Here is a 13,343-nt window from a genome sequence, read left to right as displayed (position 1 = left end):
ACATTGAAATCGAGGGTGAGAGAGAAGACGCAGAGAAGCTAGAGTGTCTGCCTTCTCTGCGTTTCTCAATATTTATTCAAAACAGTCAAAGATTTTAATTGTGAGTATTCAAAGTAATGAAAAATTCAAAAAAAATCAGGAGAATTGGGAGCTGTATGAAAAATTGAGCTCAAAAATTGTAGATCAGAAACAGAAAGATGAAAAATGGGAGTTTTTTTTTAATACCGGAGTTTCAGTACATAGGCTTTGATTATTCAGGTTAGAGTATACTTATCAAGATTTGGGTCAATTTGTTCAAATAAAGAGTTAAAAGAAAAAGACAAGCTGACTAAGAATTCGAGTAATTTTTTGCGGTAAAAAAACCTAAAATTCCTAACTTCCGTCTCCGCCTTAAAACCCACTCTACTATCAGCTGATTGACAGGTATTGGATGTCTCTCACGATGAGATCATGAAGCAAGGTCGAAAGTTGACTCGAACTTTCCACTTTTTTCGTTCAAGAGAGTGAAGATAGACAAAAATCATCGCCGTTTTTTTCCCATCCGAAAACCGCGCCACAGGCAATCCACGGGGAGGAAGAAGCGTGAGAAAATGTGTCAAGAACAAGTGATGTCCTTAGGTTTGGGTGAAAGAGAGAGAGAGAGTCTTTTCTTGAGTTGATGCGCGGCAGCACCCACACGAAATTTAATTTAGAACGCTCTCGGCCGGATGCCACTGGATGATGGCACCTCATTTTGCTGTGGCTTGCTTGCTCAACGTCTTCTTTTTTTCCGTTTTCTTCCTTCCTCCATTTATCACCACGTTTTTTTTTCAATTTTTTCTTCCTTCTCCGTCAGTTTTAAAATTAAATAATGAAAGATGATATAAAGCAATTCAACAGAAGAAAAAAAAAGCGAATAGAAAAATGTTGCGGGCGACAAAAACACAGAGATCCCGGAGTGATGATGACGGATGGCGAGAAACATGGGGTAATAAAAATTGTCCAAAGAGCAAACGAGTGGTTTGTCATGAACAGGCGGTATGTGTGAGCACAATGTTATATTACATAATGGACGTGGGCACTGGTTGAATGGCTGAACGAAAGGAAAAACTTGTTTTATTCTGACAACATTTTTTTTCTATTGTGACGACTGACTAGTCGACCAGTTTAATCTAATTCGGAAGACCCCGAAACGGGGGTCAGAAGAGCATGATGTTTAATTGTGAAGAATCAAAAATCTCGGAAACGCTCATCAGAAATTCCGAAACGTCTCGAATTTCAACAAATTGACATCGACATCGACAGAAAATAAAAAAAAGTGCAATTTGAAAGACAAAAGACAATGAAGTGTGTTTCTGACAAGTTTATGGAGTTGTAAGGTTTATGGTTAGGGAGATTTGTGTTTTAAAACAGAGATGAAAGAGTTTTTGGAAAGAAAACTAGAATGGAGGACTGAGAGTTTTTTTTAGAACGGTCTGCAGATGCACTTTTTTTGAAATCTGAGATTATATCGGTTTGAGATCAGAGCTGAGCGGAAACAAGGTTGTCGTACGGCCGGCTTTTTCTTGAAAATTTCAAAAAGTCGCGGCCGGCCCAAAAAAGTTTTGGCACCAGTGGGGGGGGGGGGGGGGGGGGGGGGTCGAACCCTGGTGGTCAGACTAGTACCAAAAAGTCAGAAGTATATCAAGTCATGTATTCAGTTGAAACTCTAGAAAGCCGCGCCTGTTTGAGATTTTCAGGAAAAAGCCGCGGCCGCGATTTCTGACTGACAGCATTGAGCGGAAAGCGGAATGAAAAATGGAAAAAGCTGAAATCGGAATGAAAAGTCATTTTTAGAAGTCAATTTTGGACTTATTTTGATGTAAAAGCCCCAAAAAATAATTAATGTTGTGTGATAGTTTTGCTGCAAAAAACCTTTAAAAGATATCAGTAAATTCGAGAAGGAGTACAAATTTTTCAAGGATATCATCTATGCGGAAGGCGGAAATTATCTTAAAGTAGCGGAAGGCAGAAGAAATTTTTTAAACACAACAAAACAAGAAGGCCTTATCAAAAACGTGTATATTTAATATTGTACTACAGTACTACTACAGTATAACCAACAGAATTAATGAAATTTCGAATAAACTTTGTTACAGTTATAGAGCTAACATTTTGAGAATCCTGTTCAGGTCAGGAAAACTTCAATAATACAGTTTCGGACTGATTTTCTAAAAATTCAACCATTTCCGTCTTTTTTTTCCAATACAAACCTTTTTTCAAAACAAAGCATTATGGTTCGAACAAATCTGATTTTAGATTTATGGCGGAAGTTCTATCAGCTCAAGAAATTATTTTCCGTATTTAGTTTACAAAAAAACTTCTCTAAAACGATTCGGAGAAACACAGGGTCAACCTCAGAAAATAACTACTGATGTCGTTAATTGACTAATTATGACAGTTTTTAGGGCAGTTTGATCCCATATGAAGTTTTTTTAGAGTTGGGTCGATACTTTGACATACTATAATTCCAAAAAGTTTTTAATGGTACAAATTAAAATAGTTATTTTCAAATTGTTCACATTTCTAAATGTATCACAGAATCGTATCTAAACTGAACAATATAAAATTACCGTCACGTGGTTCCAAAATTATAATATTTTGCACCCCCTAATAAACATCTGGAACTTGAAACATGAGAATAAATATTTATCCTTCCTCACATATAAAACAAAAGAAACTAGAGGAAAGGCCATTGTGAGTAACTCATAATAAATCAAGAGAATAAGGGACCCGCGTGAATGAAATAAGACCAAAAAAGGAGAGTGTTTGCTCTATTTTTCTTCTACTTCTTCTATTGAGCTGCCTCCTGCCAAACATCATCTACTTTTTACATTACAATACATTTATTGGGGTAGAGGAAGGCTTCACTGAATACGGAAGGAAAAGAGAAAAGACCTTCCGGGGTGGCTAAGACAATTTGCTTCCATCATAAAAAAAGAAACCTTTGACATTTCCTGGCTAAGAATAAATGGGGAGGAAGGAGATGATAAACCACTCTAAGTGACAAGTACATTCCACGACAGGGTGTCCCGGGGATCCAACTAATGGAAGGTGCCGGGGGGAGGACACCTGTTCCCAAGATAACTTGTGACTGAAGGAAATTGTGGAATTTTTTTTCGGTATTTCCTGCAGGTTTCCGGCTAGGTGTGACGTTGAGATAAGGGACGTGAGGAAATGGAGATAAATTGGTTTGAGGAAGGATTAAAATTCATAGGTACATACGTCACAGGAAAAAATTGCGAAAAGATCAGATTGCCTCCCGGGGGTTGTTCGAAAGTTCTACTTTTATCTTTTTTGGAGTAAAGGTGAGGTAGACTTGAGGGAGATGTCACGAGAGATGATATGGTTGGGTCTGGAAAAGTTCATATAGTTTCAATGTCAGTTTTTTTTCTCCACTCCAAATCATGATTACAACAAGAAGATTCAATAGCAACAAAGATTTCGAAGTACTGTTCAACGTTCGGAACACAAAAGTTATAGTTTTCTTCACTGAAAAAAAACTGAAAAATGATTCTTAATTTTATTTTGAGCTTTTATATATTTTGAGATTGTCAATACTGCTGAGAATAACTCATTTTGAAGCTTTGTTTTTTGCACTGAAAATGCAGTTTTCTCAGATTTTCAGACGTCGTAATGGATGGAAAAAGGCCCCATCCTTCTGAATTGCGGAAAATTAAATTCTCTATCATATGAGCCAGAAAACGTGAATTTTGGTAAAAAATTGACTTTTTTGATAGAGCAAACTCGATTTTCAAACAAAAAAAAAGATTTTCAGCTAATTCAGCCAATAATTCTTTTTCCAAAATATGCTACATTTCCAGCAAATTCTGTTCAAAAATGCTTCCTGCTAAAAAGTTTATAATCACTTCTTCGAAAATCTGTTTTTCTCAATCAAAAAAGTCAATTTCTGACCAAAATTCACGTTTTCTGGCTCAAATGATAGAAAATTGCGTTTTCTACAATTCTGATGGAGGGGACCTTTATGTGTTCTGAGCAAAATTATGAGATAACGATAACCTAAGACCTTATAGTGCGAAAAATTGTTAACTACAAAAAGGGTTCATAGGATAATTTGAAGATCCGTCACACACTTTGTCCTATTCTAGTGAAAATGGTTAGATAGTCACAGGTCCCTGCTGTCTGTGATTCTTCATGCCCGGATGTCCAAGCTCGGTTAGGTGAGACATCTTTAAAAACCACCCAAATTTAGGTATCTTCCTGTCTCATTTTTTCAACTTTTTCCTTTCTTACCTTCCAGCAAGAACCCTCTCTAGATGTCACACAAAACTGCTTTTGTTGTTCTGTTCAATGTTTTCCCCCTATCAACACCAACTGTTTCATCTGACAAATTCGAAAACCTCTTCTTCTTCTCCTTCACCGATCAAAATATCAACACAATCAACGAGCGAAATATGGGTTTTCTCTGTTTCTCTGCGTCTCTTCTGATCTCCGCTTCTCTGATTTCAAATGATAAACACCGTGTCGTTTATCAGTTGTTGTGTTAGCCCCCAACCGCTCGGTCGCTCTTTTCCTCGTTCTTCCTCCCAATGTTTTTCATTCAGTCGTCCACATTTTCGGTTTCTTAGAAAAAGCTCTATTACTAACTCATTTTTTTTCTAAAAAAAAGTATTTTTCAGCATGAAACTCCTTGTAGTTCTGTGCCTCTTATCAGTCGTCGTCACGGCGGCTATAGTCGGAAAGAAAGCAGTCGGCGCCAAGGGAACACTTCTCTGCGGAAAGGATCCAGCACAGAATGTCAGAGTCAGATTGTTCCGTGTGAAGCCAGGAAAGAAAGATGGTGGGTGTGTCGACTATTAAAGAGTTGACGGGGGTAGTAATTTTTTGGGGAGTCGGGGTTATAGCATGTAGGAGGTCTCGATGACTTCTGTGCGGTGAAGTAGTCAAAAAACAGTCTGTTGTATTTCACGCATAGGGTCTAGTGTACCCCTAAAAGTTATCAAATGGAGTATGGACGGTTTGTAACTTACAATTTGCCGTTCACGGTGAATCGGTAGGCTGAAAGAGTCATGTAGTGTATTTATATATAATTTCACGTCATATCTTGTAGAGGACTCTGAGATCTTCATGTCTATGAAAAGACTTTTCGAAAAGACTAATTTGGTGAGTTAGCTTAACATTTTGATAGAACGATTTAGCGCAGAATGAGTTTGTACGGTTAAATCACGCTTTTAGAGCCACGAAATAGTTTGGCATTTCCTCCCGATCTTTGGTTTTGCTTGTTCTCTCCACCACTTCCTCAGGAAGCATAGTCTTTACGGCCTTGTCCAGAAAATGATGCGTTTGATCTCATGAAGCCGGAGCTGTGTCCACCTAAAAAACAAACAAATTTACTCCATAGAAAACGTCACGACCTTTATTTTGCTTTATTGAACTTAAAAATCATGTTTTCAAAAAAGTCAATTAGCTTGACGCTGTGCGATGAGCCCAGAAGTCAGGATCTTTAGTTTGTCCTACTGAAACTTTGTTTGCTAAAAAATCAGTTTACACTTCCAGCCTAGGTTGTCTAGAAGTCCAATTCTCCATTTCCAGACATCGCCCAAATGCTCGACGAGAAATACACCGGACCACAAGGAATGTTCCATGTCGAGGGAAATACCAACGGCTTCCCACTGAACGAGACCGATCTTCAACCAGTCATCTCCTTCTACCATCATTGTGATGACGACCCGAAAAAGTTGGAGAAGGTAAATTTGAGGAAGCAAGAATCTTTTTTTTTAACTTTATTTTCTTACAGACCGCCTTCCGCCGCTTCAACTACAACTTGCCAAATAGCTCTGTTAATACTGGAGAGAAGGCTAAGAAGACCTATGACATGGGAACTTTGAATATCCAATTGGAGTTCCCAAATGAGAAAAGAGAGAAGACTATTGTTGATAAAGCTGCCTAAATAAAGAATACAAAGAATTAATAAAGATTTATTACTGAAAAATACAAAGCTGGAAAACGGAATGCATCTATATCATTAATTACAATGGAATGTACCCGGATGACTGTTGTTTGTCACCAAATGGTCTAAGAACGGGGAGAGGGGGAGAGAAAGTGTAAAGCTACGTGATTACAACGATGAAACTTTTTTCGAATTTGTTTTTTTGGGGAAGAGAAGAGAACACAGGCATCATTCGATATTCACAGAAACAGAATGGAGCACGAATTATAATTAAATAGGTGATTAAGTAGAAAGTAGGAAGAGATCAATAACCGGCTGGGTAGGTGGCGGTTTTCCGCCGGAAGTCACTGTTGCCCTCGACGAATCCTGGAAAAAGATGAAAATTGGGTGTTCTGCACCTGAATCTAAATAGACGAAGCCTTAAGGCCTAGAAGCCAAAAAATTAGATTACGGGAAAACTGGATCTGCAGATATTCAGGTGTCTAAACGGTTGTGATGTCTGTATGTTTGTCCAGATGTTCATTTCTTAGACCGTTATTGTCCAAGCTGATTTATTGCTGAGTTGCCTTCGAGAGTGCTAGACGGGGGAGACGCAGACAACGAGAGTGTCTACCTGTCTGTGTCTCTCATGCTTGGAGTTCTGGATTTTAGGTTTTTTCACAGAAAAATGACGAATTTTTCCGATGAGTGTCTAGCTGTCTGCCTATATCATCTTAACAGAGAGACGCAGACAGTTAGACATTCTCGTCGTCTGCGTCTCTCATCGAGACAAGTAGAGAGTGTGTTGGAGGGAGAGACGCAGAGAGCGAGACTGCCTAGCTGTCTGCGTCTGTAAAAATAGGAGTTTTGCTATTTCAGACTGAATGTTCAGGATTTTTTACTAAAAAGTGGAATTTCTGATGAAAAATTGAAAAATTGGTGAAAAAATCCAAGAATTCGAACAGTCTATCATCTGTTTCTCCGGATGTCTGCATAACCACTTATGTAGTCTATATTTAGTTCACTATTCTTCAACTTCTGTCTGTATTTGACAATGTTCACCCGGATGTTTCTTTACTAACCTTCCAATGAAATCAGCGCCTGAACCACAGATTTCTGTCTTGGAACAACTGTGAAATTCTGCTTGTACTGCTCAACCAACACATCTCTCAACGCTTTCGGCATAGCCTCCTCGGTCTCAGTGGCCTCTGGAAGGTATTGGTTATGGAATCTTGGTGCATCGATAGCCGCCTTGACAGTCTGATTGAAAAGAAGAGTTCTGATAACAGTTTGAGCGGTTGAAGAGATGATATAAGACCCTCCGGATGCACCGGCAACCATCTCGACTCGGTTTTCGTTCTTGTTGTAGATAATCATAGGGCTCATTGAGCTCATTGGTCGTTTTCCAGGTTGGATGAAGTTGGTCTCCGATGGAGCGTAGCCGAAGGAATTCTTGAGTCCAGGAGTCGAGAAATCGTCCATCTGATCATTCCAGACAATACCCAGGGTTGGAGAAGCACGCATTGATCCAAGGCTAAAATTTGTAGGTTGGTATTTAAAATTTTTGACTTTTTTTGTCAGGCTCACATCTGATTAACAGTCGAGGTACAAGAGACTGCATTTCCATGAGCGTCAATGATAGAGACATGAGATGTTCCATGGTCTGGGGCCTGGAAATTTGAATAATTATTTTAGGTTTTACAAGAAAACCAAAAGATGAAAAATATCCAAACGATAGAAAAACAATAAAAACGATATTCTATGCACCGTCACATTACAACATGCTGTCTCACCTTATTGATAGTCTCAGAGTCTGGCTGAAAATTTTGGGTCTTGCTTTACTTTCTACGAATTCAGGATTTAACAAGGATATGTAACAAGAGACGCAGAGAAACGAGAATGTCTACCTGTCTGCGTCTCTCTCGTACGCCTGCCGTGTGAAATACCTTTTCTTCGAATCATTTTATCTCAAAATCTTGGAAAATTATCAAAAAGTTGTCAACTACAAAAATGATGTTCTAGACATTTTACTTATTTTTCTAATTCACAGCATTTTGATAGCTCAGCCCACTTTTGAGATATGCGTCTTTAAAGATTTCCAGGCAAGAGAGCGTGCGAAACGAGGAGGGTGTCTCGTTTCTCTGCTTCTCCCACCCTCTCGCGCCGTGTAGCTACTATATTTAAAGACGCATATTTCAAAAGTGGGAGGAGCTAGCAAAAAGTTTTCAACTGCAAAAATATAGCCCGAATTTTTATCTACAAGAAAAATATAAATTTGAAAATTTTGAAGGAAAAGTCAAAAAGTTACAATGCTTCAAAGTCGACTTTTTTTCCAGATTTTTTTCTGACAAACCCAATCTTTAAAGGCGCGTATCTCAAAAAGGGGCGGAGTTATCAAAAACTTGTCAACTACAAAAATGAAGACCAAGTTTTGTTTAATAAACCGGAAAAAATTTGGAGTGATGCGGTCATCCGTTAGCTCCCGAAAATATAACAGAAAAACTGATAGATAGCAAAAATTGTCGAACTAAAATACCCATTCTTACCTGCAGCTCTTGTTCAGAATTTGGCTGAAATTTATTGTTTCGATACACTCTGTTTTTATACTATAAGAATCTTCAAAACTAGTTTTCTGACTTACCATATCCTTCTTTTCGCCTCCATAATAGTCCAATGGCTGAGCGGTTTCTTTGATCAACGCGGCGATTTTTTTCGTGTGTTCTCTGTAAACAAAATTTGTTTCTATTACAGAATTTTCCCTGAATTCTTACTCAGTCATCATATCATCCACCAGTGCTCTCGCTGATTCCACAAATTTGATATCTCCCAGCTTAGTCCGTTGTGCGTAGGCAAACTTCTCAGCCTCGATAAGACGATGATACACCAGGGGATCATCCAGATCGACTTGGTCGTCTTTGTAGAATTCTGAAAGTACAAAGTCTCATGAGACATTTCAGAAGATCAGTTAAACTTACGAGCCATGACTTGAATAATACTTTGAGTGATAACAAAACTCGATGGCGGTGGTGGTCCACACATCTCGTAGTCTCCTGGCAAGTGGGTGCTCAGCAATGGAGCATCATCAATGAGAGTTTCATAACTTGCAAGATCAGATTCGTTCACAAAACCCCCGTTATCTGTGATCTCTCCAGCGATAGTTTGAGCCATTCCACCCTTATAAAAGAGCTCAACCGGATCAGTGGCATTAGCGAGAAGAGCGTATGTGCTGGCGAGTCGTTGTCTCTTCAGAATGTCTCCTTCTTCGTAGACACGATTTGTTTTCGGGTTGACGAAGATGTCTCTGAAAATCAGTTTTTAGGATAACAAGTTATAAGAGGATATCTTCTCACTTCATAGTCGCCTCCTCCCTGATATATTTCTCCTTATCCGCCAAAACCATGGCAAGATTGGAAGATACTGGAAATCCGTTATGCGCCAGGGTGATGGATGGCTGGAACAAGCGAGCCCATGTAACTTTTCCAGATCCATACATGTTGAAGACAGTCCAAAAGCCGTGAAGTTCCGATGGTGTGGCAATGGATTTGTATCCCATGACGGATTCCTTGGGGTTGGCGACGAACATAGTTTCAGAGGCGGCGGCAGGCGCGGTTTCACGGGCGTTGATGGTTTGGCACATTCCGGTGGAGCTGGAAGATTAGGGGATCAAGGTTTTGGTCAACATTAGGTCAAAAATGTGACATTCTCAAGGCGGCTATTTGCGCTTCTTCTAAGCTTTAGAATCTATGAGTATACAGCACCGGCCAAAAAGTTGTAAACTTTGACCATTTTCAGTTGAAATTGGCCAACTTTGAGAGTCTGTCATGGTAATAGTGATTGTCCCATCAAGTAGATTTTTAATGAATTGTGCAGATCAAAGATAGAGCTAAATTTTTGTACGGACACTCCCTAGAGAGTTATGGTCGTTTTAAGACGACATCTCAAAAATCGCACTATTTTTCTAAAACTGGTCGATTTGAAGGAGAACTTACTTTGTCGATATGTAACTTGCTAGGAAGTGCTCGTACAAAAAAGTTGTAAAAATCTACTTGGTGGGACAACCAGTATCAAAGTTAGACAATTTCAACTGAAAATGGCCAAAGTTTACAAGCTTTTGACCGGCACTGTGCGGTTTCTGGCTACGCGGACTTCAGGCGGCGACACAGCGGGTTGAATGATGTTTGGAATTATAGGAACGTTCTAAGAGACCTTAAGCTAGGCGAACCTAAACCTGTGTGGACCTAAGCACATAAAAATATTCGAAACTAAGGCTATGCTGACCAGAAGAACAGAATCACAACTTTCGGGTACCCACCCACATCCCTTGCTACTCACGCGTTATAAAGTGTCATCACAAAGCCTCCTCCGATTCCAGAAGATTGTGGGTTCACTGTTCCGATGCACAATAAGGAAGCAATCATTGCATCCACCGCATTTCCTCCCTCTATCAAAATATCTCTTCCGATTTCGGAGCAAAGTCCATGGTCAGATGTAACCGCTGCCTTCTTGTAATGAGCGAACAGACTTCCGGACGGTGTCGGCCAGTCGAATTGCACTTTTCCGTTTTCGTCTCGTTGAATTATTTTCTATAAGGAGATCGTTTTGTTTCTAATCAATTTTAGCATGTGTTAGCTTGTACGAAATGTAGTTTTAACTCCATATATTCAATATCCATTCAATCTATTTCACAATACAATATTCAATTCTCTTTATACCACATTTCTTGTAGCCGTCGTGTGAGCCTCTGTTGTAGCATCAATCTCTTCTTGCACGTGACTCTTCGGAAGTTCTTCGCTTATTGTTGACCCATTTACTTTCTGTTTCATTTCATTTAAATTGTTTCAATTTTACTATTTGTTTTATCTTTTTTCTCTCAAATAATGTTTTGAGAGATACCTTATACCCGCTGCGGATTAGGGGGTTAAACTAACCTCGGTTGGTTTGTCGTCCTCACTGTATTTGATACCGACAACGATAGCGAGAGCAATTGTTGAGAGGAGGAAAAGGATGGCGAGCACTCCGAACGCGATGGTTGTCCATTTTGAACATCTGCAGCAAAACGAAATTCTGGATTTGTTAAGGTTTCATAGTTGAAAATGTTGAAAATGTTCAACTTTGATCCTCCGTAACTATGCCTGGATACATCCCAACTTATCAATTTTTAACTTTTTATGCAGATCATACTCAGACCTCCCTTTTTGTAGTTGATAACTTTTTGATAGCTATTCACGCTTTTGAGATATAACTCTTGAAAAATGGTGACGTCACAACTAGAGAGAGGAGAGACGCAGAGAAAGCAGACACCCTCGTTTCTCTGCGTCTCCCCCTTCCTCCTTTTTCGACAATTCACCTTTAAAGCCGGATATCTCAAAAGCGTGAATAGCTATCAAAAAGTTGTCAACTACAAAAATGGAGATCCATGTCTGATCTATAGAATTTGCTAAATTTTGAACATTTTGGTCAATCCCTAACTCTGTGAGACGCTGTTAATGTTAGATGGTTGGTAACTCAGAAACTTAAAGAGCTTTCAATATATGTAAACCATCACAAAAAATTTAGATTTGATCTACACAAACAGTCACTGATTTCTTATTTTTAACCATTCCTGACTCCATGACACAACCTCAAAAATAACTACTCAAAAAACTCAAAAACTCACGTCCGTTCTCCAAGACCCATTTTTCAGAACCAGAAAATATAAGTGCCTCCTATCCAAGAAAATAACAAGAAAGTGATAAAAAGAATCTCCTCACAGAATAAAAATCCGTCGGATTTTTGGATTTTGGGATTTCGGATTTCACGAGAGAAGAAAAAGAGATTCACCACCCCTCGTGACACGACTACAATCCCGAACAACGACGCATGAAACTTCAAAAAAATTTTATTTGAAGGCGTGTTCATGTGATGACGAGAGGGGTATGTATGAGTACCCTACTATATACTACAACTGGTTTCTATTTTCACCCGTCCGAAGCCAATTAACCGAAAATTCGAAAATGAAATGAAATTTGACGTTATACTGTTAGTGAATCACCTTCTTGAGCGAATGAACCCGTAAAAATTGCGGCGGAATTTCCGGAACTTTTTCGAGGATACAGACTGTCGTAGACTCTCCACAGAGCACGTGGTATTCCGATTGTTATCGATTACGTGACGTGGGGAGTTCGAGTTAGAGTAATAAACAATGGAATCAGTTTCCTCTACAGTGATCCGCATGCTAATAATATCTGGGAATAGCTCCCCTCACTCCCTCCGCTCGCTAAATTTTGACAATGAGCAAACCATCGGGAAGTGAGAGCAAACAAAAGCAGGCAGCGACTAAATCGGTTGGACACATTCTGATCTTTTGGCAGATAGAGAAACTAACAAGGTGTTTCCATCAATTAGAAAAGAGCAAGTAGAAACCGATGTTCTACAAGAAATTGGTTATTGAACTTTTGGCAGACATCTCGGACATTGTTGGCAAGAAGTTCTTGTGTTTTTGTATGTGTGTGTGTGCCTAAGGAATGTCAAATATGGAAAAAAGCGGTGGCAGGTGATCTATAAATAAGAAATTCTTATTGAGAAACGGTAGCCATAAATACATACAGGGGCAAAAAATGAACCAGAACTTGGGAAATTTTTGATCTCAATGTGTTGAATACAGTTTTCAAACTTGAAAAATTGTTTAACTTTGGGAAAGCGTTACAAACTCCTCATGAGTCTATTTGCTTCAAATTTATATTGGTTATGTAGATCAAACCTAGATCTTCATTTTTGTAGTTGACAACTTTTTGATATCTCTAATAGGTTTTGAGATACACGATGTCAAAAAAAAAGTTTCAAAAACTGGCGAGGAGAGTGAGAGAGAGAAAGAGCGCGCAGAGTAGCTAGAGTGTCTGTTTTCTCTGCGCTCTCTTTGTCTCGCAGCTGGAAGCATCTATCTTTGTAGGCGTGTATCTTGAAAGCGTGCAGAGTTGTCAAAAAGTTGACAACCACAAAAATAAATATCAAGAGTTGGAAAACGTAGAAATCAAAAAATTTAGGAGTTGGGGTAAAAACTGAGAGCGTGAGGCACTTTCAAAGTTGACTACTTTTTTATTGGAAAATTTAGAAGCAAATCAGGTTTTTAGCGGTTTTCCTGGTAAATAGTTGAATGGGAGTCAAAAATACTTTTAAAAAAACATGAAAAATAGATGTTGAAATTTTGAAAATTGTGATTTAAAATACAGACTTCCTATAGATTAGTTTTGTAATCTCAATCTCACTAATCACTCTTTTATTGGCAACATTTAGACAACTTTTGGGCAACCTGTCGCTCTTGTGGGCAAGATTTTGAGACAACTCACCCTTTCTTCTCTTCCTTCCGATTCATGTGAATATGATTGATATCAGAAGAGAACACCTCGCTTGGACTTCCTCTTCTAGGCGATTCAACGTCGCCGACACGTGTGATCAT

At 38.9% G+C, this 13,343-nt stretch overlaps 2 protein-coding genes across 2 annotated transcripts; one reads left to right on the top strand and one right to left on the bottom strand.

Annotated features, from left to right (window-relative positions):
• Nucleotides 1–4,659: 4,659 nt before the first annotated feature.
• GCK72_017289 (uncharacterized protein) lies at nt 4,660–5,929 on the top strand (the record flags this gene model as incomplete). Its single annotated transcript, XM_003097578.2, has 3 exons — nt 4,660–4,819; nt 5,572–5,726; nt 5,777–5,929. 3 exons carry the CDS (start codon nt 4,660–4,662, stop codon nt 5,927–5,929), a joined length of 468 nt encoding a protein of 155 aa, XP_003097626.2.
• Nucleotides 5,930–6,233: 304 nt separating this feature from the next.
• GCK72_017288 (uncharacterized protein) lies at nt 6,234–13,343 on the bottom strand (the record flags this gene model as incomplete). Its single annotated transcript, XM_053732001.1, has 12 exons — nt 6,234–6,295; nt 6,991–7,442; nt 7,496–7,578; nt 7,702–7,725; nt 8,455–8,478; nt 8,550–8,631; nt 8,680–8,833; nt 8,884–9,209; nt 9,259–9,555; nt 10,241–10,491; nt 10,837–10,954; nt 13,234–13,343. The coding sequence occupies 12 exons, from the start codon at nt 13,341–13,343 to the stop codon at nt 6,234–6,236; spliced, it is 1,983 nt and encodes a 660-aa protein (XP_053580914.1).

This window comes from Caenorhabditis remanei, chromosome V, assembly GCF_010183535.1.
Source record: "Caenorhabditis remanei strain PX506 chromosome V, whole genome shotgun sequence".
Classification (NCBI taxonomy): Eukaryota; Metazoa; Nematoda; class Chromadorea; order Rhabditida; family Rhabditidae; genus Caenorhabditis; species Caenorhabditis remanei.
Note: the sequence above shows the minus strand (reverse complement) of the source record. Positions and strands in the feature narration are given on the sequence as shown.